Genomic DNA, 25338 nt, shown 5'->3' on the forward strand with positions numbered 1-25338 from the left:
CACAGCTCTTCCTTCCTTATGGTAGGGCAAGTGTATTCTTATGCATATGTATGTGTAATGGGATTTATACTTAACGAAGTTTGGGTGCTCATTACTAATGAATTTTTATAGATACAAATCAGGACTGTAAGTGTATTGTTTTCCATTTGCTTGTTTTACTTCTTTGACTCATTCATTTGCTGGGCCCGCTTGTGTCACTCCTTCTGTCTACCTTTTGAAATTAAACCACTGTCCCCAAACAAGAACTGACGGTATTCTTCTTCACTGCAGACCACCTGGTGGCCCATGGCAGAATGGCAGAAAAGGAGGCCCGTCGGAAGTTCAAACAGATTGTCGCAGCTGTCTATTTTTGTCACTGTCGGAATATTGTTCATCGTGATCTAAAAGCTGAAAATTTGCTATTGGATGCCAATCTGAATATCAAAATAGCAGGTGAGAAGTATGCTGAGGATGTGAAATAGGAGTGAGGCAGCTTTTCCTTCAGGGTTCTTAAAGCAAGGGATTATCTGTTTCATCTATTCAGAAAGAAGTATTATGAAAAGGATTTTTTTGTGTGTGTGTGGCTTGAAAATTAATAAGCTTTCAAAATATATTGATGCTATTTTTTTCATGTAGTTTGGGATGCAACTAGGTTGGGAAGAAAGAAGAAAAAGTAATTTTTAAATAAGGAATAAAATATAGAATAAAGTAGTAAAAAAAAACTGATAAAATTGTGTGCCTTCTCACCTTCACTTGAGAAGGTTGATTTGTATCACTGCTGATATAGAGCATGCTTATTCTTAAGACTGTGGTTTTATGATCATTTAAGAAGAATAGACCTTACAGTGGTTTAAAGGCAGTCCATCTCTTTTTATCCTCAAATTTCATTCATCTGCTCATCTGACAGTGCCTAAAAAAGCACTTTTCACTGCCTCACTCTACTCATACTTCAATTTTAGTAAACTGTCAGCATTTGCCTAACCAATGCAAGCTCACCACCTATTGATAGAAGAAAGTGACTGCAGTTTATATAGAAACAATAAATATGAAAATAAACCATTTTTGTTTTCTGACAGTTTTTGGTATTGCATTGTATGTCCCTCGTCTTCCAGATAAAAAAGGACTGGAATCTCATATAGAAAACAGAACTTTAGCTAGAATATAACTGTCTTGAAAAGCCTAGGTAAGAAGCAATTCTGAAGATTTCCCTCCGTAACTGGGTGGGAATTGAGAGTTCAAATTTATATTATATTATAGGTCAAAGTACCTATGTGTACCCTTGTAGGTTGTTGATTCTTCTGACAGTTTCTTTTGTGTACATAACTCTGCTCACTTTCCAGGCTCTACTTTTACATCCTTGGAATGTCACCTAGCCTTTTGTTTATCTAAGTTGGGCTGATTAGAACTTTTATAGTTGTAAGCTCTTTGAGTTCTGTATTTGCTCAATACATAGTAGACAGGGATTAGATCCTTTCTTTATCTTACATGAAATCATGTTTTTCCTTTGCCCTTACGTCTGGTTTATATTCTCTAAAGCTCTCTAGATGCTGACAGTTCTCACAAGGGTGGGTAGGGTGGAAAGGCCTGACAATTTCAAACCCTCTTTTGTAATTATTCATTGTAGTTTCAATTAAATTAATGGTAATAACACCTACTAAGCTTCACAGTCCTTAAAAGTATAATAAAATGTGTTAATTATCTATTGTTGCTGTAACAAATTACCACACACTTAGTGGCTTGAAACAATACAAGTTTATCTTATAGTTCTGGAGGTCAGAAATCTGAAGTGAATCCTGTGGGGCTGAAACCAAGGTATTGGTGGAACTGGTCCCATCTGGAGGCTTTGGAGGATTCATCTCCTTGCCTTTTTCAGCTCATGGAGGCCTCCTGCATTCCTTGGCTCCAGGCCTTACATCACACTTCCACCTCCTGTTTCCATTGTCACATCTCCCACTCCTAATCTGATCCTCTTACTTCCCTCTTGTAAGGACCCTTGTGATTACATTGGGCCCTCCTGGATGAACCATGATGGTCTCTCCAGCTCAAGGTCCTTAATCTAACCACATCTGCAAAAGAAGATAACACATCCACAAATTCCATGGATTAGGACAAGGATATCTTTGAAGGGCTGTTATTCAACCTACCACAAATGTTACTATAGGGTTCTTTGGATTTTTGATTAGGGTAGTGAGTTAAAAGACAGCCCTCAGGGCTTCCCTGGTGGCGCAGTGGTTGAGAGTCTGCCTGCCGATGCAGGGGACACGGGTTCGTGCCCCGGTCTGGGAGGATCCCACATGCCACGGAGCAGCTGGGCCCGTGAGCCATGGCCACTGAGCCTGTGCGTCCGGAGCCTGTGCTCCGCAACGGGAAAGGCCACAACAGTGAGAGGCCCACGTGCCGAAAAAAAAAAAAAGAAGGCCCTCTTTTTCTGCTATAGTCTTATTCTACCTTCACTGACCAAAGACTAAGAAAAAATTTTTATGCTTCCTTGGTTCTTGATTTTGAATTTAGAATCATTTTGATTTAGTTAAGGGAAATTTGTATGGCTTTTTAGTTTTTGCATTGAGAAGCCAAGTTTAAAAAGCAGGCGTTGGGGATAATTGAATTTAGACACTCTACTGACAAATATTTGGGTAAGGAGATTTTTAAATACTTTTCTTTGTTAATAGTTGAAAACAAACCCATGCAGTCACAATATGAGTCTCTACCTGTTGGTGTGTAATTACAGACTCCTAGGGGTGCTGACAGCCAGCCTTGGGCTCTCTGTGTATTAATACATATACTTTGTCAAGATTTTTATTTCATTAACCTAAAGTCTGCATTTTTATTATTTGTTTTCAGAGCAAAGCAAAGAATAAATGAGCACCCCTAGTTTTGTGCTCTGCTACAGTATCTGACGTTGTCTTTGTTTGCATTCTTTCCTACATGCTATCATTACTCAGTTTCTCAGTCATTGCCTGAACTTCCCTTCCTACACATAAATTGGATAGAATACCCGTTCTCATCAGCCAGGCCTTCTTTGAACTTAATGGACCAGTGGGAGGAACACTTCTAGTTGAAGCTGACTACAGCATGACTAATTTTAGAGAGGTAGGTTGGATGGTTCTGATGGGATAAGTTCAGATAAGTAATGAAATCAACTTTTTATTCTGAAAGCTAAAAGTAACTTTCAGATCCCTGATCTTTTCAGTAGTCTTTTTGATGAATTATTATAAATCTCAGTAAGAAAGAACTACTGTATATGAAAGAAACACATGAGAGAGAAAAGAGGGCTTTTTATTTTATTTAAAATATTGTTAGTCTTAAGCACCTCATTTTAAAAATCATCATATATGTTATAGTAGCAAATTAACTTGGAATTAATAAAAATTCAGATCAGGAAATTTAAGGAATTCATGTTTTCCTCATCCAATATTTACCTAGTGGTTTTGATGAAAAGATTATGCATCCTGTTCAAAAGTAGATGAATAAGTTGTTCTGGGGATGTTTATGTTTACAGGAATTTATGTTTACTTTTTGTATGAAGTAATGTGACAATTTACATGTAATACTTGGTACTACTATAAAAATCTAGCTATTATAAAAGCCCATGTTAGCCCTCTTCAAGTGAATACGTGTTCCCAGGACACGAGAGATAAGTTTCAGTTACAGATATTAAAAGATTCAACATCATTCCATTGTTTAAGAGTTTTTGTGATTAAATTCTTACCTATGAATTTTTGTTCTAGTGCTAGTTCTAGAGAGAATGAAGCCCAGGTGAATACTTTTTTTTTTTTTCTGGTTTTAATGCTTTCTTCTTAATGCTGGTCACAAAACTATCATCTGTAGAATTATTTGAAAGATGTTTCTATCATTAGTGATCCAGCATAAGCACTGATTGTTTTCAGAATAAAGAATTTTATTTCTGAAAGGCAGAGTTGCCAAGTCTGGAATGAAGAATTTGTAGTGGCTATCTATAATCTTCACTGTTCTTAACAAAGGCTTTTTGCTCCGGTATCATGGAACAGAAAAAAGAAGGCTAAGAACATGACTCCCACCCTCAAGAATTTACAGTCTATTTGGGCAGCAAATGCTTAGAGCTTTGAAAAGTTAAATAACACCAAAATTATGCTTTACATATATAAAAAGTACTTTGCAAAGCATTTTCACGTGTATCATTTAATTTCAACATATTTGGCATGCAAATATGTCTTGTTTAGAAAACACTAGAGTGTCCAAAACACCTTTAACTTGCTAAAAGGTTGAATTTCTTATAAAGAGCACTCATGCAAATCGCTTTCATATAGAGAGTTCAACGCTGGGAAAAGAATAGGATTCTTGGTCTCTAACCTTTCACTTTGTGTCTCAGATGTGTGAGGATCCACAAAGGAGCAGATTCGGGATGGAGGAGGCACAACATGGCTCTCTCAGCACATCGATTTTATCCCTGGGTGACAGCATGGCCAACAGCTACCAAATTGCAGTTTGATACAGTAGGAGAGATGTTACAGTGCACATCGTGATTCATTATCACGTTAATTGTATAGGCCAGTTACTGCAGGAGTTCAGAGGATGGAGAAACCACTTTAGTTTGCAGAATTTCATTAGATGACAAATGCCACAGGGACTGTAAGCATATCCCATTTATTGTACCTGTTCTATAGTAGGTGCTCAATAACTTTGTTGATCTGAACTTTAGACAGTGGTGATGAGGACAGAAGCACCCTTTATTATTAATTTTTTTTTTGTGGTACGCGGGCCTCTCACTGTTGTGGCCTCTCCCGTTGCGGAGCACAGGCTCAGGACGTGCAGGCTCAGAGGCCATGGCTCACGGGCCCAGCCGCACCGCGGCATGTGGGATCTTCCCGGACCGGGGCACGAACCCGTGTCCCCTGCATCGGCAGGCGGACTCTCAACCACTGTGCCACCAGGGAAGCCCAGAAGCACCCTTTTGAGAATATAGCACTTGAGGTGAGTCTTAAAGGATGAATAGAATTCTTTAAGGATGGGTGTCAAGGAGAGAATGCCAGTAGGATTAGTCAGTAAGCAAATGTTAGTAAAGCACCTGCTGTGTGCAGACACTGGGAATACAGCAGCAGATAAAATAGTCCCTTGGAACTAACATTCTGATGGGGAAAGATAGAAAACACATAAACAAGCTCTCATAAGGGCTGTGAAAATGGTAATATTTAGTAGTCTGATAGAATGACTTGTGAGAGGATAACCAGGATAGTCAGAGCCTTCCAAACAGAAGGAAGAGCAAGGCAAAGGCCTGCGACAGGTGAATTCAACATATTTAGGGGGTAAGAGAAAGTTTAGCATGGCTGAGGATAATAAATAAGGCCGGGAGTGGAAAGATGGGATGAGAGAGCTGGCAAGGGCCAGTTCACGTGGGGCCCTGTGCACATGGTGAGGATTTGGGGCTTTATTTTGGTTCCAGTGGGAAGCTGAGTTGGAGAAGCACGAGCAGCAGTAGAATGCACACAGCCTATCTGCAGAAAAGCTTGGTGAGAGGGAAGGATCGAGGAGGGGAGTCAAGCCTGAGAAGGCAGGAAGGGGAGGTGTTTATATTAAATTGTGAAGTTGTTTGAATACCAGGCTTAATAAATCAGATTCAGGGTGGATAAGGAAGAAGGGGTGGGAGTAGGGAGAGGGGACAGGAAAGCAATAGGAAGATCAGTTAAAAGGCTGTGAAATGGTAGAATCCTGCATACAGGTGGGGGCAGTGGATGTGGGAAGGAAGAAAAGGGCACCAAATACAGGAGACGTGAGCCGAGGAGGAACTTCCGGGACTGGGTACCCGGTCACATCTCTGGGCCAGGAAGAGGGAACTTCCAGTCAGAGACAGGTTCAGAAATAGAGAAATCAGATTTTCTTATTGATGGATTATATTAAGCTATCAAACTGGTGTTGCCTTATTTTTAATGGTTGATGCACTGCTATTTAAAAGGAATTTTAATTCTTGTCCTTAAAAATTAACTAGAGAGGGCTTCCCTGGTGGCGCAGTGGTTGAGAGTCTGCCTGCCGATGCAGGGGACACGGGTTCGTTCCCCGGTCCGGGAAGATCCCACATGCCGCGGAGCAGCTGGGCCCGTGAGCCATGGCTGCTGGGCCTGCGCATCCGGAGCCTGTGCTCTGCAACGGGAGAGGCCACAACAGTGAGAGGCCCGCATACAGAAAAAAAAAAAAAATTAACTAGAGAAATTCCTGTGTTTATAAAAGATTGCCTAAATGTAGCTGGCTTACTCCCTGAAGCAAAGTTATTTGAAATACTCAGACGTTATGAGAATGTTTTGAAAATTGTGGAAACTTTTTTTTTTTTTAACCTAAGGAAGTTGGAAACTTTTTTCTTTAAATGTCACTCCCAGAATGGTCTCCATGAGATGGTTTCCACTCCGGTGTTATTGTTTTATTTGGCAATCAGTAGACAGCAAAGATATGAAGTTCAGCTACAGCAAAGCCAATATTTTGGAAAGAATTTCCACAGTGCATGGATTTGAGGTACTGTGGAAATTTTTGACCTTTAATGCAGTGAGATCTAGACTACTTTATTTTTTAAAAGTGAGAAACTAAAACATTTGGTAAGTCTATTGACCTTTCACCGCCAGTATGAATATGCTAAGATACAGTCATATCTGTATCTCAAAACGAAGGTTGGAAACCTTGGATTTCTGAGACCCCTTCCATAGTCTGGTGATTGAGAATGTCCCTGACAGGTCACAAAAAGTAGTTACGAATATTCATCGTGTCAATCCCAAATTTTATGTCATGATCCTAACACCCTTTGTTTAGGTAATCTTTCAGTACACCTCCCTGATTGATGGGTAGTAAATTGAGACCCACAGAGGCCACGTGACTTTCCCAAATTCGGGTCCTAGTAGAGCCTAGGAATCATAACACCTCACCCTTGTGCTCTCACCCTGAAATGGTATAGGACCCTCAACTAGCAGGGGCTAAGGAACTTTAACATATATTGACCCTTGGGAAAATGGAGTTTGGAAAATTCTCTCTTCTGAATCCTATTCCTAAGACTGGAGCTTTTACAAATGAAAAATTAATGTACCTTCATTAAAAAGGCATTTCAGGTACACATAGTTGACACACATGACACATGAAAAAATGTTCAACATTGCTAATTATTAGAGAAACGCAAATCAAAACTGCAATGAGGTACCACCTCACACCAGTCAGAATGGCCATCATTAAAAAGTCTGCAGATAACCAGTGCTGGAGAGCGTGTGGAGAAAGGGGAAGAACCCTCCTGCACTGTTGGTGGGAATGTAAATTGGTGCAGCCACTATGGAAAACAGTATGGAGGTTCCTCAAAAAACTAAAAATAGAGTTACCATATGATCCAGCAATCTCACTCCTGAGCTTACATCTGGACAAAACTGTAATTCGAAAAGATACATGTACCCCACAGGACAGGAATAAAGGTGCAGACATAGAGGATGGACTTGAGGACATGGGGAGGGGGAAGGGTAAGCTGGGACAAAGTGAGAGAGTGGCATGGACATACATACACTACCAAATGTAAAATAGATAGCTAGTGGGAAGCAGCCGCATAGCACAGGGAGATCAGCTGGGTGCTTTGTGTCCACCTAGAGGAGTGGGATAGGGAGGGTGGGAGGGAGACGCAAGAGGGAGGAGATATAGGGATATATGTATACGTATAGCTGATTCACTTTGTTATACAGCAGAAACTAACACACCATTGTAAAGCAATTATACTCCAATAAAGATGTTTAAAAAAAAAAGAAAAGAAAAGATACATGCACCCCAGTGTTCATAGCAGCACTATTTACAACAGCCTAGACGTGGAAGCAACCTAAATGTCCATCGACAGCTGAATGGATAGGGAAGATGTGGTATATATATATGTGTACTGGAATACTGCTCAGCCATTAAAAAAAGTAAAATAATGCCATTTGCAGCAACATGGATGGACCTAGAGATTATCATGCTAAGTGAAGTAAGTCAGGAAGAGGAAGACAAATACCATATGATGTCACTTATACGTGAAATCTAAAATATGATGCAAATGAACTTATCTATGAAACAGAAACAGACTCACAGACATAGAGAACAGACTTGTGGTGCCAAGGGGCGGGGGGGAGGGATGGATTGGGAGTTTGGGATTAGTAGATGCAAACTATTATATATAAAATGGATATAAACAACAAGCTTCTACTGTATAGACAGAGAAGTATATTTGATATCCTGTAATAAACCATAATGGATAAAGAAAAAACAAGAAATAAAGTGAATATAACTATTTAATATTTTTTAAATGATAAGATTTTATTTCATTTTTTATGACTGAATAATATTCCACTGTATACATATACTACATTTTAAAATCCATTCATCTGTCGATGGACACTGAGGTTGTTTCCGTATCTTGGCTATTGTAAATAATGCTGCGATGAACATGAGCATGCAGATGTCTTTTTGAATTAGTGCTTTCATTTTCTTTTCTTTTCTTTTTTTTTTTTTTTTTTTTGGCCACGTCACGCAGCTTATGGGATTTTATTTCCCCAACCAGGGATCAAACTTGGGATCTCAGCACTGAGAGCAAGGAGTCCTAACCACTGAACTGCCAGGGAATTCCCAGTGCTTTCATTTTCTTTGGATCAATACTTAGAAGTAGAATTGCTGGATCATATGGTAGTTCTATTTTTAATTTTTTGAGGAACTTCTATACTGTTTTTCATAGTGGCTGCACCAGTGAACATTCCCACCAACAGTGCACAAGGGTTCCCTTTTCTCCACACCCTCACCAATACTTGTTATTTCTTGTCTTTTTGGTAATAGCCATTCTAACAAGTGTTTTGATTTGCATTTCCCTGGTGTTTAGTGATATTGAACATCTTTTCATGTACCTGTTGGCCATCTGTATGTCTTCTTTGGAAAAATGTCTATTCAGATCTTCTGTCCATTTAAAAAATTGAATTGTTTTTTTGCTACTGAGTTGTATGAGTTTTTTATGTATTTTGGATATTAACCCCTCATCAGGTATATGATTTGCAAATATTTTCTCCTGTTCAGTAGGTTGCCTTTTCATTTTGTTGATAAATATAAATATTATTTATAGTGAACTTTTAAGTCAATTTTAATAATGTACTAATATAAAATATTTTACTTGAATTACTTCTTTATCATAAATCACACAAAAATGACAAAGTTATTTTTAAAATTTCTTTCTTGCAAGGTTTTTAGGATAATATATTCCTTTGAAAGAAGTTTGAGAGTCAAAAAAGTTGGAAAATACCGGGTACTTGTACAATTAAATAGGTTAGTTTTCTTTACATTCTAGTCCAAATATGACCTTTATCTTTTTAATCAGATTGAGAGATTCTCTGAGCTCTTGATAGACTCTTTTTCAGGAAAGCCCTTCTCCTCTATTATATACCAATTGCCCCTAAACTTTTGCTTAAAACTCAATTTATGCATATAATTATATAATTAGATGTGTGATTATGTTGTTTGCCCCTTGATGCATTAATGGTCCCTCAAAAACTTGGGGGGTATCCTACTCCTATTAGCATATTTACACCTTACCTTTTAGGTGGGTTACTGTTCAGATGTTTCCTCTCATTTGAGTTATGTTTATTCTATTCTGTTAGCTTTAACCTAAGATGGTATTTTCTTGCCTGCTTAGTTTCTAGTTGACAACTGAGAATCTTATATGTGATCATACCTTCTTTTCTCCAAAAGTAGCCTTCTGCTTATCAGACCATATGCCTTAATTTTTAATTTGGAAAATATTATTGTTATACCTATATACTGTATTTCCATTTGGTATCTTTAGTTTCTGTTGAGAAGTTAAGGGGACCTTGATTCATTATGGTCTATAAAAGGCACACTAAAAATTTGTGTAGTGTGCTCACCTATCAGGATTAGAAACTTACCTGATTGAATGATTGGACTATTATTTTTGTAAGTGATATGAATCACTTTAGAATCATAATTGCAATAGTATGCATTAATGTTTTCAAGAATTCCAGTGAATATTGTTTGTAGGTCTTATAGAAAAGGTCTTATTATAACCTTTTCCTTTATACATCTACTCAGTACTGAGTTTGATGAAAAGATCCCATGTTGGCGAGGGGTTTTTGCCTTTCATGAGAAGGGTTGGGGTAGTGCTATCTATGATAGAGTGGAGGGGATTCATTTATTACCTCATTTAAAAATAGCTGAGTTAAATGATCCTAACTGTTAAGATATTTTTAAAACTTTGGGGGCAAATACATGTCATTCATTGAAAATAGCAATGTAATGCTGCTCCAGCATTTTTGTTTTTAAACTTTCATTTTCCACGGAGGTAGTCATCATGCTGTATGATACACGATGCTCAGAAGTTGTGGAGGGTCAGGAGATTGCTAAGATTAAGTGATAGCTGTGGAAGAGCCCCATATATGGTGCGATAGTAGGAGCTGCAACAGAATGGTCCTCTAATACCTAACACGTGACCAAGAAGGTACATATATTCTTTGAACCTCCTGAATATTATCTCTCCCCTCCTCCAGTTCTGACCTCCCCTGGTTTCTTAAACTAAACCAAATGCCCCCCTTCCCAAATAAGCTGATTACTTGATTTTTTTTTTTTTTTCCCATGAAGGAATTTCTCTTGAGTATAAATGCTCAGGCTGTGAGTCAGTAGTTTTTGGCATTACTTCTCTATTAGCTCCTAGTTAGGAAGTTCAGCCAGAGGTTGAAGGGATTGCTAAACACTTCAGGACTTCCCGGACCCATTTTTAAGAGCAAACTAATATTGAGACTCCTGGGAACTTTGAAACTCATCCTTTGTCACTACCAATATTTTGAGATTCACACAGTTGACTCTTGTGTTCAAATCCAAATAAAGCTCTTGGGTCACATGATTTCTAGGCTAGTAATATTGTGTAGGAAAAGGAAGGTTAGTTCCTCTTCCATGTCATGTTCTATCTTAACAGTCCATATAACGGTCTAAATCCTGTTTATAAAGTGTTCTTTTACAGGTCTTGATCTTTGATTCGTCAAGTCATTTCTAGCTAGAATACCTGCCAGCTTGTGGCCCACACCCCGTACTTATTAGTCCACTGAGAAGTTAATCAGGGCCCTAAATTATTTCTATTCTTGATCTTTGTCTTTAATTGCAAGTGCAGCATTGGGGTTATGAGTCCTCAGAAGCTTTCAGATTTTAAAACAAGAAGGACCTTGTCTCAGTATTTTCTGGTGAGGTAGTTTATTTAGGATAAATAATTATTTTCCCACTTCACGTTTTTCCTCTGCCCCGTACTTCCAAGCTGCTTACTTATCACAGCGAGGAAGTGAAATGAAGCACAAGTTACTCCTGGAGGGGTTGGCTGCCACTTGTAGCTGTACTACTGTATTACCTTCACAGACACTGTGAACATTTGGAACTGGCTGCAGGCTGCGCCTAATCTGTTATATCTGCTTCGGGTTGCTCCTTGGTCAGCCAAAAAAGAAGTCAAGGGTATTACTCTGAGGTGGTGGACCAAGTAAGAAAATTTCCTGTTGCAGTTGTCCTAATTTTTAAATTCGTGCCACCCGTTCCCTCTTTCCCCTTACCGCATAGACATACCCAGTTGTTGATATACTTAACTTTTAGGGCTGCAGTATCACTGCCGCGTATAACCCCAGGCTCCTGATCTTGCCTAGAACAAAGGATTTCAAGTCTCAAAATGGATAGTAAAGCTCTGGTATTTAAACCATCCCTAGAAGACAAACATATGGTTCCAATTAAAGTCTGCTGCTCTGTATTAAGGGGATGTAAGATACCATTCTAGCCTGCAGACAAATGCTAACCAACCAGGGTGTTGGGGGTTGGAAAAGAGACTTAAGAAATTATGTTAGGAGCCACTTAAGAGTGGAGAAATAAATGACCATAGGCCACATGAAGAGAACAACTCCACCCATATGGCTTCTGTTGTGTGGGTGTGAGTATTCACTTGAACCAGTTTCTTCTCTTGTTTCTCCCTTTCCTTCTGTAACTCTTTAGAATATTCATCATTTTAATGTAGATTCTGTAGGTCATAATATTTTTCCTGTTGCTAATAAATAAAGAGGAAGGGATATAAAGGATCTTTATGGCATCTTTGTACCTGAGAATTTTCTGAAACTAACTGCTCAGTGTTTTAGTTCTTATTATTCAAGTCTTTATTTTTAAAACAAAAATTTTTAATACAGACTAAAAAGCAATAATATAAGCATACTATAGGAAATTTAAACAACAACAAAAGATTTTTAAGTACTCAAACTGGAATCTCACCTCCAAAACTTACCATTATCATTTTGAACGCATTTCTTTTTTTTCTATGCATGTTTTTTATAATTAGAGTCACTGTGTGTACAATTTTACATGTAGTTTTTATCCTTTATGGTATGTCAAATATTTTCCCTATGCTGCTCCATGTAACCATTTTTAATGATTGCATATCAAATAGATATAACATAATTTACTTAATCTCTCCCATATTGTTGTAAGAGCACAGAATTCTTGATAGGGCTGTGGTGTTTACTACCCCCTTCCTTTCTTTGACATTATCAGTACACTTCAAAACTACAGAGTTTATACACTTATCATTTTGAACATGCACTGAATCTGTTCTCTTCTTTGCCTTAAGTTTCTGTGTTATTTTTGTTGTTCTTGTTCTCGTTTTTTATTCTTGTGGACGTTGCCCTGCTTCTGCGTTTCCCTTTGTACTGCACCAGCATTCTCCATCCTTTGCCTTGTGATGCCGCTGTGTGAGCTTGTGATGCCGTAGTTTATTTTACTTGTGCCCCCTGGTTAGAACCATCCTGGGCTGACATGAGCTGGGGCCATGCAGCACTTTAATATTCCTTAGGACGGTAGTTCGGGAAAGCTAAAAGAAAATAGTGGCTGAATACAGAGTGCCTGAGGTGATAAAGACATGTTTAGGCTCTGTCCATCCACTGGCTTCTTACCTCTGGGATTTGAATAATTAAAATGTTATAAGCAGAAAAAAAAATATCTTCTAGTTAGGGGAGAGTTAAGATTATTTATCAGAAAGATTTGCCAAGATTAGGTTAACTCTCAGTTACCTACATGTTTTTTTTTTGTTTTTTTCTTTTGTTTTGTTCTGTTTTTTACTATCCAATTTTTTTGAGTTTTTTCCCTCCCCTCGCTTCTGGCCGTCCATGTTTTTTGATTTGCTAGTATATCAAGCCTGTTTATCTTAAGTTAGACATATGGAAGGAAAAGAAGGAAAATCTAAGTCTCTTTAGTGTTGTCCTTTGATAGCAGCTCTTGTTCAGTTAGGGGAGACAGTGACAGTATAGACAAAAATTGATTTTTAAACTATGAGTAAGGCGTCTTTGTCCATTCGGGCTGCAATAATAAAATACCACAGACTAGGTGGCTTATAAACAATGGAAGTTTATTGCTCACAGTTCCAGGCTGGGAGGTCTAAGCTCAAGGCACCAGCATGACTGCCTTCTGGTGAGGGCCCTCTTCCTGGTTCATAGCTAGTGCCTGCTCAGTGTGTCCTCACATGATGGCAGGGGCTAGAGGTCTCTCTGGAGCCTCCTTTATAAGGCACTAATCCCACTCGTGAGGGTTCCACCCTCATGACCTAATCGATTCCCAAAGCTCCCACCTTCTAATACCATCACCTTGGGGGTTAGGATTTCAACATGTGAATTTTGGGGGCACATTCAGACCATAACATAATGTATGCCATCTTTGTCTCTTAATATGAGTTACTGAGAAGTAGTTATTTTATTAGTATAACACTGATACTAATATTTTTAATAAAGTGAACTGCTTATCATTTATACCTAATTGCTGTTATATTATGACAGCAATTATATATCATTAAAATATTTACTACTTTTAAATTGTTTTTAACTACAACTCTAAACTCTATCATTATATATCACATCTTCATAGTTTGCTCTTCTTCAAATAGGATTATTGCTGTTTTCAACAAAAACTTCACTGGGATTCCTGTTTCAGCAAGTAACTCCCAGTTCCTACCCTCTTAGCTGTTCTCTAAGGGCAGCTCTGAGTTCTCATACCTTTATCCCTTTTTATTTTTTATTATTAATTTTTTGAAATGGACCATTTTTTAAAATTTATTTATTTTTGTCTGCATTGGGTCTTCGTTGCTGTGCGTGGGCTCTCTCTAGTTGCAGTGAGCGGGGCTACTCTTCGTTGCAGTGTGCAGGCTTCTTATTGCGGTGGCTTCTCTTGTTGCAGAGCAGGGGCTCTAGGTGTGCGGGCTTCAGTAGTTGTGGCGCAGTTATTTCTGTCTAGTATTCTATAACAGAAGTATACCACAAGTTTTTTTTCCATTTTATCCATTGATGGATATTTGGATTGCTTTTAGTTTGGAGCTCTTACTAACAATTGCAATGAACATTGCATTCTTAAACATTAATGTGCATTCTTAAACATGTAAGAGTATACTCTTAAACATGTAAGAGTATAAACCCAGGAGTAAAGTTGCTAGGTTGTACTGTATGTCTGTTTTCAGATTTTACTGGGTGATGCTAAACTGGTGTGTCAGTTTTTGTGAGGGTTCCCATTCCTGCATGTCTTCACCAGTGCTGTGTGTTCTCTTTAAATTTTGTTATTGGAGTATAGTTGATTTACAATGCTGTGTTAGTTTCTGCTGTACAGCAAAGTGATTCAACTATACATATACACATATCCACTCTCCTTCAGATTCTTTTCCCATATTGGCCATTACAGAGCATTGAGTAGAGTTCCCTGTGCTATACTGTAGGTCCCTATTAGCTATCCACTTTCTGTATAGTAGTGTGTAGTGCTGGGTATTATTACACATTATAATTTTTGTCAGTTTGGTGAGTGTGTAATGCTTATCTCATTGTGGTTTTAGTTTTTAATTTTGTCTTTAATAATGAGATTGAACTCCTTTTCATGTCTTTGGCCTTTTTTGTGAAGTGTCTGCTTAAGTAAGTCTTTTGCCCATTTTTCTACTGGGTTGTCTGTCTTACTGATTTATAAGAGTTTTTGTTTCAATAATAAGGATATGAGTCTTTTGTTTTATTTATTTATTTATTTATTTATTTATTTATTTTGCGGTATGCAGGCCTCTCACTGTTGTGGCCTCTCCCATTGGGGAGTACAGGCTCCGGATGCGCAGGCTCAGTGGCCATGGCTCATGGGCCCAGTCGCTCCGCGGCATGTGGGATCTTCCCGGACCGGGGCACGAACCCGTGCCCCCTGAATCGGCAGGCGGACTCTCAACCACTGCGCCACCAGGGAAGCCCGAGTCTTTTGTTTTATGGGTTACAAATAGCTTCTCTCATTTTGTGATTTCTCATTTCACTCTCTTTAAAATATCTTTCAATGAATAGACATTTTAGTATAATTTTGTTATGAGCAAGACAGACTTTATTTTTTTATTTCTATTTATTTATTTTTATACAGCAGGTTCTTATTAGTTATCTGTTTTATACATATTAGTGTATATATGTCAGTCCCAATATCCCAATTCTTCCCACCCCCCGCCCCACTTTCCCGCCTTGGTGTCTGTACGTTTGTTCTCTATGTCTGTATCTCTATTTCTGCCTTGCAAACGGGTTCATCTGTACCATTTTTCTAGATTCTACATATATGCGTTAATATACAATACTTGTTTTTCTCCTTCTGACTTACTTCACTCTGTATGACAGTCTCTAGGTCCATCCACGTCTCTAAAAATGACCCAATTTCGTTCCTTTTTATGGCTGAGTAATATTCCATTGTATATATGTGCCACATCTTCTTTATCCATTCGTCTGTCGATGGACATTTAGGTTGCTTCCACGACCTGGCTGTTGTAAATATTGCTGCTATGAACATTGGGGTGCATGTGTCTTTTTGAATTATGGTTTTCTCTGGGTATATGCCCAGTAGTGGGATTGCTGGGTCATATGGTAATTCTGTTTTTAGTTTTTTAAGGAACCTCCATACTGTTCTCCATAGTGGCTGTATCAGTTTACATTCCCACCAACAGTGCAAGAGGGTTCCCTTTTCTCCACACCCTCTCCAACATTTGTTGTTTGTAGATTTTCTGATGATGCCTGTTCTAACTGGTGTGAGGTGATACCTCATTGTAGTTTTGATTTGCATTCCTCTAATAATTAGTGATGTTGAGCAGCTTCTCATGTGCTTCCTGGCCTAGACATTTTAGTATAATTTTAATGTAACCAAATTTACCATCTTTTCCTTTATGATTTGTGCCTTTTGTTTCTTGTTTAGGAAATTCTTCCATCCCCTGAGGCTATAAAGATAGTCTCCTTTATTGTTTTATAAAAAACTTTGTAGTTTTACCTTTTACATTAAGTCTGTGATCCACCTGGAATTAATTTTAGGATATGATGTGAGGAAGGTGTCCTATTTAATTTTTTCCCATATGGAAAATCAGATGTACCTATGCCATTTACTGAGAAATTCATCCTTTTCTCAGTGATATACAGTGCCTACTCTTCTTTTCAGTGCACCGTTTTTAAAGCAACTTGTAAAGAAGCAGTATGTCTCAAGCCCTGTATGCCTTTGGGAATTACATAAGCAGAACAAAGGGTTGGCAGTCAAGAAGAAGATGAAAAACAGTAGAATATAATAACTAAGGAATTTGGAAGTTGTATAAAAATAGTTATGGGATGTACATTTACCTCAATATAAACATATACCTGATGCTGAAAGCATAGTGTGGATGTGGGCTTTGAGGGCATCCAGGCTGGCATTATAGGCTGGGCCTTGTTCTTAGTAAGTTTTGGGGTTTTTTTTTTTTAACTTTAAATTTGAACATGTTACTTAATGACCCTCACTTTCCCAGACGTAAAACAAAAATAACGCTCATCTCAATGAGGTAATAAATACATGGTACTATAACACAGCACTTGACAGAGTGTCCCTTGAAAAATGGCTGTTTATTCCACAGAATTCAAAGTGCTGCACAAATGGGAAAACTGTGGCACTGAGAGAGACGACTCAGGGCAGCCCCGTATCCTTGGCTCTCCAGGGTCCTTGCCACTCAGCTGCGTGGCCACATTGCTCGTTTCTAAGTACCCTGAACAAATTTACTCATAGTTCAGAATTATTATTTATTGGTTGTCATCCAACTTAGTAAGAAAGGCCTTATTTTATTCATAGTGTGACACTCTGGATGATTCAGAATGAATCTAGGTTATGTTCTTAGTTCATTCCTATGACTTAGCATTAAGACAGATTAACTAACAAAAATTCTGAGGGGAAATTATACCACTTCTAGTCTAGAGTAATTACATGTGATATAGTTTTCCCTCAGATAAAAGTTGCATAGTACTTGGATGACATTATATGGATGCTGCAGACCACCTCTTCCTTCTCTGAAATGTTTTTCTCCTCTCTCAGCTTTCTTATTATAATGATATATTTCTCTCTCCCTTTTGCTCCTTTTTCTTTCTCTTCCTGCACCTATAGCATAGGAAGTACCTATGGGTGTTTCCTAAGCCTTGATTCCCAGCCATCCTTTTTTCTCCACTTATTCTTTCAAAAAACTTTTATCCATTCATTACTACAACTCATTTCATCAGAACATGTTCACTTGAATTTCTTCTCACCTTCTTAAACTCAATCCATGACCAAAAAAAAATTTTTTTCTTCCCAAATCAACTGCTCTCTACTTTTCACTCCTTTTCATCTCATGTATTATTATCTGTCTTCAAGTACTGTCCAGTCTTTTTTCAAAATAATTTTTGAGTTGTCTTTCTCATTTTCACTATTTCTACTTTCTCACAGGCCTTCCACTTCACGTCACACTTAATCTAGTCTTACTTTCAGGTTAATTTTACTGCATCTGCCCGTACCAGAAGTTCTAACGACTCATCTCTGTAAGAGTGGTTCTCAAACCTCTTCGGAAAGAGTTGTTTTATCTGTTTACATTCAGATGTCTAAATTATTTCCAGGAGATCCAGTAGGTCTGAAGTAAGGTTTGTGCATTAACTTAAATACATTGGTGATTCTGATGTACACACAGGGTTGAAAATCAATGGTTGGAAGAGGACAGGGGATGGAATGGGTAGTGCTTATGATTAGATGTAATTATTAAGATAGCAGTTTTCTATTTGGATGGTGGGTTCAGGGGTGCTCACTGCATAACGAAAAATAAGTAACTACTTCTAGAAGAAAGCATAGGGGTAAATCTTTGTGACTTTGGGTTAGGCAATGATTTCTCAGATATGACACCGAGAGCATAAGTTACAAAAGAAAATCTAGATAAATTGGACTTCATCAAAATTGAAAACTTTTGTGCATCAAAGGACACTATCAAGAAAGTGTCATCCACGGAATGGGAGAAAATATTTGCAAATCATATCAACAGACTTGTATTCAGGGAATATAAATAACTCTTACAACTCAATAATAAAAAGTTAACCCAATTTAAAAATGGGCAAAAGGGGGCTTCCCTGGTGGCGCAGTGGTTGAGAGTCCGCCTGCCGATGCAGAGGACACGGGTTCGTGCCCCGGTCCAGAAAGATCCCACATGCTGCGGAGCAGCTGGGCCCGTGAGCCATGGCCGCTGAGCCTGTGCTCCACGACGGGAGAGGCCACAGCAGTGAGAGGCCCGCGTAGGGAAAAAGATTTGAATAGACATTTGTCCAGAGAAGATATACAAATGGCCAATTAGCACATGAAATGATGCTCGACATCATTAGCCATCAGGGAAATGTAAATTAAAAGCAGTCCCCCACCCAGGATAGCTGTAATTTAAAAAATATAAAAAGATAGTAATAGGTGTTGGGAAGGGGCTTCCCTCGTGGCACAGTGATTGAGAATCTGCCTGCCAACACAGGGGACACAGGTTTGAGCCCTGGTCCAGGAAGATCCCACATGCCTCGGAGCAGCTAAGCCCATGCGCCACAGCTACTGAGCCTATGCTCTAGAGTCCGCGCACCACAACTACTGAAGCCCGCAGGCCTAGAGCCTGTGCTCCGCAACAAGAGAAGCCACCACAGTGAGAAGCCCGTGCACCTCAACGAAGAGTAACCCCCGCTCACCACAACTAGAGAAAGCCCGCCTGCAGCAACGAAGACCCAATGCAGCCAAACATTTAAAAAAAGTGTTGGGAAGGATGTGGATAAATTGGAACTCTTGTACCTTGTTGATGGGAATGTAAAGTGTTGCAGCCACTTCAGATAACGGTTTGTGCAGTTCCTGAGAAGACCAAACATGGACTTACCTTTTTTTTTTTTTGAGCATGATTACAATATATTAGCAAGTTCTGTGGCGTAAACATTTTCAAAAGCATCAGCAAAAGTATTAAATATAAAAGCAGTATGCATACTCCCCTCGGCACCCTGAAGAAAACACCAGAAGGCAGGCGTGGCCACAGACGGCGAGGGCGTGGCCAGCTACAGCGAGGGCGTGGCCAGCTACCTACTGCCGCAGCTCCACGTAGTTGGCGGGGAAGAGCCCGTACCTGCCCTTGCGCAGCCCGCGCCACCAGCCATCGTCAATCATCTCGATGTTGGTGATGATGTCGTCGGGGTCGAAGGAGATCTCATCATGGCCCGCAGCCTGGTAGTCGTAGAGGGCGACGGCTGTGATCCCCAGGTCGTTCTCATAGTCCCCGTAGGCGCCCTCCTCCGCTTGGTAGTGGCCCGGGGCCTCTGTGCTTTCGTAGACGGCCTCCGGAGCATAGGCCTCCTGGTACTCGGTGGCCTCCGTGCTGTACACCGGCTCAGGCTCACCGGTGTAGCTCGGCTCGGCCTGGATCGGAGACGCGGCCTCGTAGACGGGGCTCGAAGGCGGCCTCTCCTGGGCCAGCTGGGGCGTGGGCGACGCGGGCGGCGTGGGCTTCTGGGCCCGGGCTTGCTCGTCCGGCTGCCTGCGCGCCGCCTCCTGTTCCCGCTGCTGCTTCGCCATCCTCTGCGCCCGCTCCGCCTCTGTCAACGCCTTCCACCTGTCCTCGTGCTCCTTCTCCCTCGCCAGTTTTTCAAAGTTAGCTCTGATGTTACTGGTTTTGCTGCTCACTGCTTCGACAGGGACAGTCTTCTGGTAAGTGGAGGCCACCGTGGCAACGTCCTCAAAGGTGGAAGCGTTCTTATCCATGCGGTCCTTCTGCACCCCGTACTTCCCACCGAAGCCTCTGGAGTAGTCTTTTTGGGATTCGTGCAGATGCAGCTTCTCCTGGTGATCCCAGCCAAGGGCACACTTGTCCTGTCTGTCTGTCTGCACACCGAACTTCCCTCCAAAGCCTTTCACGTAGTCTTTCTGGGACTCGTGCTTCTCGGTTCTGCCCTGATACTCAAAGCCAACCGCGCTCTTGTCCACCTTGTCCTTGTCGATGCCGTATTTGCCACCAAAACCTTTGGAGTAATCTCTCTGCAACTCGTGCTTCTCCGTCTTGCCCTGGTAGTCGCAGCCCACGGCGCTCTTGTCCACGCAGTCAGACTGCACGCCGAACTTGCCACCGAAGCCGCTCGAGTAGTCTTTCTGCGAGGTGTGTTTCTCAGTTTTCCCCTGGTACTCAAAGCCCACAGCAGACTGATCAACTCTGTCCACCTGGACACCAAACTTGCCTCCAAACCCCCGGACGGAGTCGACCTGCGAGCAGTGCTTGGAAAGCTTCGACTGATACTCATGGCCGACAGCTGATTTGTCCATTCTGTCCTGCTCCAGACCAAACTTCCCTCCGTAGCCGTGCGAGGCTTTGGGTCCCGTTTCGAGCTCCTTCTCCTTGAGGGTCTGGTGTTCTTGAAACACATTCTCTGCTGGTAAGACCCTCTGCTGGGTCTCTTACTGACCCAGCAGTTCCACTACTAGGTATATACCCAAGAGAAATGAAAACATACATCTACAAAAAAACTTATGTGAATGTTCATAGCAACATTATTCATAGTACCAAAAAAAAAAAAAAAGAATCAACCTAAATATCCATCAACTGATGAATGGATACATAAAATGTGGTGTGTCCTTACCATGGAATATTATTCAGCAATTAAAAAAGAATGAACTAGTGATAGATGCTACAATGTGTATGAACCTTGAAAACACTATGCTGATTGAAAGAAGCCAGTCACAAAAGACCACATATTGTATGATTCCTTTTATATGAAATGTCCAGAATAGTCAAATCCATAGAGACAGAAAGTTGATTAGTGATTGTCTAGGGTGGAGGCGTTGGTGGGAGAGTTGAGGGGGGAGAAATGGAGAGTGACTGCTAATTGATACAGGGTTTCTTTTTAGGTTGATGAAAATGTTCTAAAATTGATTGAGGTAATGGTGTACAACTCTATGAATACACTAAAAACCACTGCAAGTACACTTTAAATGGGTGAATTTTATATAATAAGGCTATAGAAAAAAAGTCTAAATAAAAGCAGACCACATGTGGAGCAATGGTGAGAGTGTGCCAGGAACCAAAGATTATAATTAATTCATAATCAAATTCTTTGTATCTGAAATCTAATAAAATTCATAAATTTGGGGAAAATAGAAGAAAAGGAGAGAAAGAAAAGTCCACATGGTGAAATCCAGGGTCCTTGTTCTATCATTTAAAGCTATATTTTGTCTGGCCTGTTGCTACTGTGTAATGTTATTTTTTGCCATATACCTCTGGTGAACCCTACATCATACCCCGGGCAGTTTCTTTATTGTTGCTTCAACTTAGCACACTAGTTCCAAGTGATCTGCCTTTACTCTGCTTTTGCCCAGCCACCACTTAGAAAACCCTTTCCATATCCCCCTCTGCTTCTCCAGCTCCAATCCACTCGACTTAAGTTCTGCTTTCTTTTTGAGTCCTTCCATAGGAACATATCTTTTCTGCCTTTGGTTCTTTCATAGGAACCAACACATTGCTCTACTGATTGGAAGGGTTCCAGAAATACATGTTAAATACATGAGTGAAGATAATGGAGGAACGTGGAGACCGTGAAAGAGACATTAGGAATAAGAAGCTTTAGTAAAGACTGAAAGACGTTTGGCTCAGCTACTGAGCCAAAAGAAGATGAACAAGTCCATTCCAACAAGTGTCATGGCAAGCATGGCGAAATAAATTTTGCTTAAATGTGCAACACTTAGGGTTAGGAGTAAGAGCAATGCTTGGAATGATTAGAGGAGACCCCATGACAGGTTTACAAGACTAAAGGGTTTTTGCTTTCTGTAATAGGAAATAGGAGCGAGCTGCTGGTGGGGGGTTTCTTGCTGAACCTTACTGAAATCTTGCTGTCGGTCATTGGGTCTAGCTGTTGAAGGCAGCTGTGTGGCTGTAACATGCTCTGGAAGCAGGTGTTTCCCCCGATGTGGCATCTCTAGATGTCAGGCCCTGATCATGTCATTCATTCCTGCACACTCATTTCTCATATAAGCACCTGATAGCAATCTAAGCCTATAACCATCGCTGAAGATGGTTTCCTTTAATATTGTTTCCTTTGTAAAGACTTCCTGTTTGGTACACTAAAAAACAAGTTCATGCCATTAAGTCTGTGCCTTCTCCTGCCCGACCGAGTAAAAGCATAGAAAGGTTACTAATTGTAGATAGAGCATTCATTGTTCAAAATGACAGGTTTCCTATATACTTTAAGCTGCTTATTAGGAAGTTTTAAAATCAAGTGGTTTTAATTCATTGCCTGCCCTGTTGCATTCTTCATTCAAAACACAAGCAGAATACTCCATGACTCTTCTGGACTTTGCTATCCGGTCACACCAGTGTCAGAGTCCATTAGTTATTACAGACTCCATCAGCATGTCTTCCTTGCTGTTCAGAGAAGGCTAGTCGTGGGAAAGGACCTGGTGAAGGTCTTTGCCAACCAATTAAAAGATATATCAAGAGCCCTGTTTCTAGATAATTCCCAAAGATACCTGCTCTGCTGAATCTCATTTGCTGGGATTTTTAGCAACCTATCCCCAGTCTCTTAAGAAAAACAGGTTTCAGTGCATGCAGACTTTAACTTATAAATTAAAAGTACTGGGTTTCAAAAATTGTAGGTTAGTTGGTAGGGCTTTAATTGCAGTTGCATTCATAGTCAACATTTGTTAAGTACCTACTGTGTTTAAATTAAACAGTATGCTAGGTAATGTGAGAGAGTCAGAGATGAAACAGGTATTTTTAAGGAACTAGGGAGAGAGGGGGTAGACCTCTACTAGAGAGACAGGATATTTTTAAGGAGCTAGAAGAATAGGATATTTATATATGTAAATACCCAAAATAAAGGAGGAATACAAAGTAAGAAGGGAGTGCAGAGATGGTAGGTGGAGGACATTTCTTATAGGAGATTCAGGAAGACTTGGCAGAAGAGACATTTATTTTGCATTGATGAACGAGAGTATTGGATTTCTCTCCTTGAAGTAGCTATAGTGATTCTGATGATGGCTCTGACCTCTAAGCCCCTTGTGATCATTAAGTTTTTTACAACCTTAGGAGGGCTGGCTGGGAGGTAGAGGCTCTAGTAGCTGGCCAGCTGCCAGTCAGTATGAAAAGGCTCCAGTAGCCAGGAGGTGACAAGAGGATTGGCCCGGTGATTTTATTGCAGTTTTATTGAAGTTTAATGTAGTGACCCTTTCTTGAGTCCCTGCTATGTATGAAAACACTGTGTGGAGACTAAGATAAATAAAACGATATCCCTCCCATTTACTAACTAGTGGAGGGTATAAACACATAATACAACTAAGTATAGCATGAGGCAGAGTTGTAATTGGGCTGTAGAGGGATAAGCCAAGGGCCATGGAAGCACAGAGGAGGAAGCCACTGGCATGGTATTTTGTGGCGGGAGTCAGTTAAGGCTTCATACAGGAAGTAATATTTGACTGGGCCTTGAAAATGAGAGCTCTTTCAAATGTGGCAAGGAAGGGAAAAAGCATGGCACAGAGAGTAAGTAGCGTAAGAGAGGCACATAAACACAAGCTGTGCATAGTCTAGTGATGCTAGAATGGCTAGGAGTGAGTTGGAAAGGTTGGGTGGAGCTGGGTCATGAGGACCTTAAGTGACAACGCTAAGAGAGTTAGCCTGTTCTGTAAGCAGAAGGGAGCCACCGAATGTTTTTGAGCAAGGAGGCAGCACGATGTGATTTGTGTCCCGTTCACTGTGCTATGAATGGGTGGCTTAGAGGGAAATGAAACAGAGGGTAGTACGCAAGAGCATCAGTCGAGGTCAGAGATAATAAGAGTATGAACTGAGGTGGGAGGAATGGAAATGGAGAGAAGGAGATAGGTTCAAGACACACTTACAGGGTAGCAGCAGTAAAAGCTGTACCTCCAGTCTGAAATGGAGATGAGAAGGAGCAAGGAATGAAGACGCCGGTGCTCCTGGTGACGCGAGGGTAGTGCCGTGAATGAACATGGGAACATTGCTGGAAGAGCAGGTTTGATTTTGGAGAATGGGGAGTTTGAGATGTTTCTTCCCAGGCAAGTGCTGGAAGTTCATGTCAGGAACTTAAGCATGGTACCAGGGCCAAAGATATAAATTTGGAGAATCATTACCAAACAAATGAGAGGGGAAGCTGTGGGACCAGAAGAGCTGGCCCTGAGAAAATACAGGGCAAGGAGCGATAGTCAAAATCAGCACATGCTTTACTAAAAAACACCTTCTGGAGAAGGTAGGAAGAAGAAAAGCAAATAGCAAAAGGAGGCGGAGTTGCCAACGAGAGTAAAACTAGGAAAGGGAGGAGAGTTTCCGAGAGTAGGGAGGTGCCCAGAGTCTTCAGCTGCTGGGACTATGGGAACGTGGTAGGCCTGGGGGCAGGAGGGAGCTGTAGCCTGTCATACCTGCACGTTGTTCATCTAAATATCTATGTGCATAAAAGTATTTACAGGTCAGTGAGACTCTATCCCTGGCCTGCCATCCTTGTTCATTTTCTTAGTATTCCTCCCCAAACCGCACCCCTCCTATCTCCCGTCAACTCTCTCTTCAGACAGTGGGAGGGGGAGAAATGAAGGGGGGAAGGTGAAGCACAAAAGGAGTTGAAGTTAAAATGTTAAGTGTTCGTGGTTTGTTTGTAAATAAGTTGCATATTCTTTATTTTGAATAAGCCACCTTCATGATACTAAAGTTACTTTGTCTAATTTTTAAGTTCACTGTATCTCTAGTGGTCATAAATGTGTCTGTCATAAGAAGTAAAAGTAATCTGAAAATCCTGGGTCCAGGTGAGTAGACTTAACATGTATTTACCGATTCTGATGTGGTCTTAATATCAATCATTATCCAATTTTATTTTTGTTCTTAAAGAAATAAATACCACTCACCTCACTCAGTCCGGATTTATGAAGGAAACGGTGCTGGTTTTGCTGACATAAACCAATCATATTTACTTTTAGTTAACCATGTGTCTTTTGCATTCCAGCCCATCTGTATCTCTATTTCACTATTACTTTAAATTCCAGCGGCTGGTTATATAATTTCTAAAGGTTCTCTTTTTGTGTTTGATA

General features: G+C 40.3%; 2 protein-coding genes across 2 annotated transcripts in view; one reads left to right on the forward strand and one right to left on the reverse strand.

Annotated features, from left to right (window-relative positions):
- The window catches only part of SIK3 (SIK family kinase 3), a gene marked incomplete at its 5' end in the record, with an annotated part of 242914 nt that overhangs the window by 167444 nt on the left and 50132 nt on the right, over window positions 1-25338 (forward strand). Inside the window, one exon of the mRNA XM_079708717.1 lies at window positions 271-432. Within this exon, the coding sequence (XP_079564843.1) occupies window positions 271-432 (162 nt within the window). The remainder of the gene's footprint in view (window positions 1-270; window positions 433-25338) is intronic.
- Window positions 19351-22224, reverse strand: LOC307056621 (src substrate cortactin-like; the record flags this gene model as incomplete). The annotated part of the gene is made up of 2 exons (XM_079709443.1): window positions 19351-20684; window positions 22131-22224. 2 exons carry the CDS (start codon window positions 22222-22224, stop codon window positions 19351-19353), a joined length of 1428 nt encoding a protein of 475 aa, XP_079565569.1.

This window comes from Hyperoodon ampullatus, assembly GCF_949752795.1.
Source record: "Hyperoodon ampullatus genome assembly, chromosome: 7".
Taxonomy (NCBI): Eukaryota; Metazoa; Chordata; class Mammalia; order Artiodactyla; family Ziphiidae; genus Hyperoodon; species Hyperoodon ampullatus.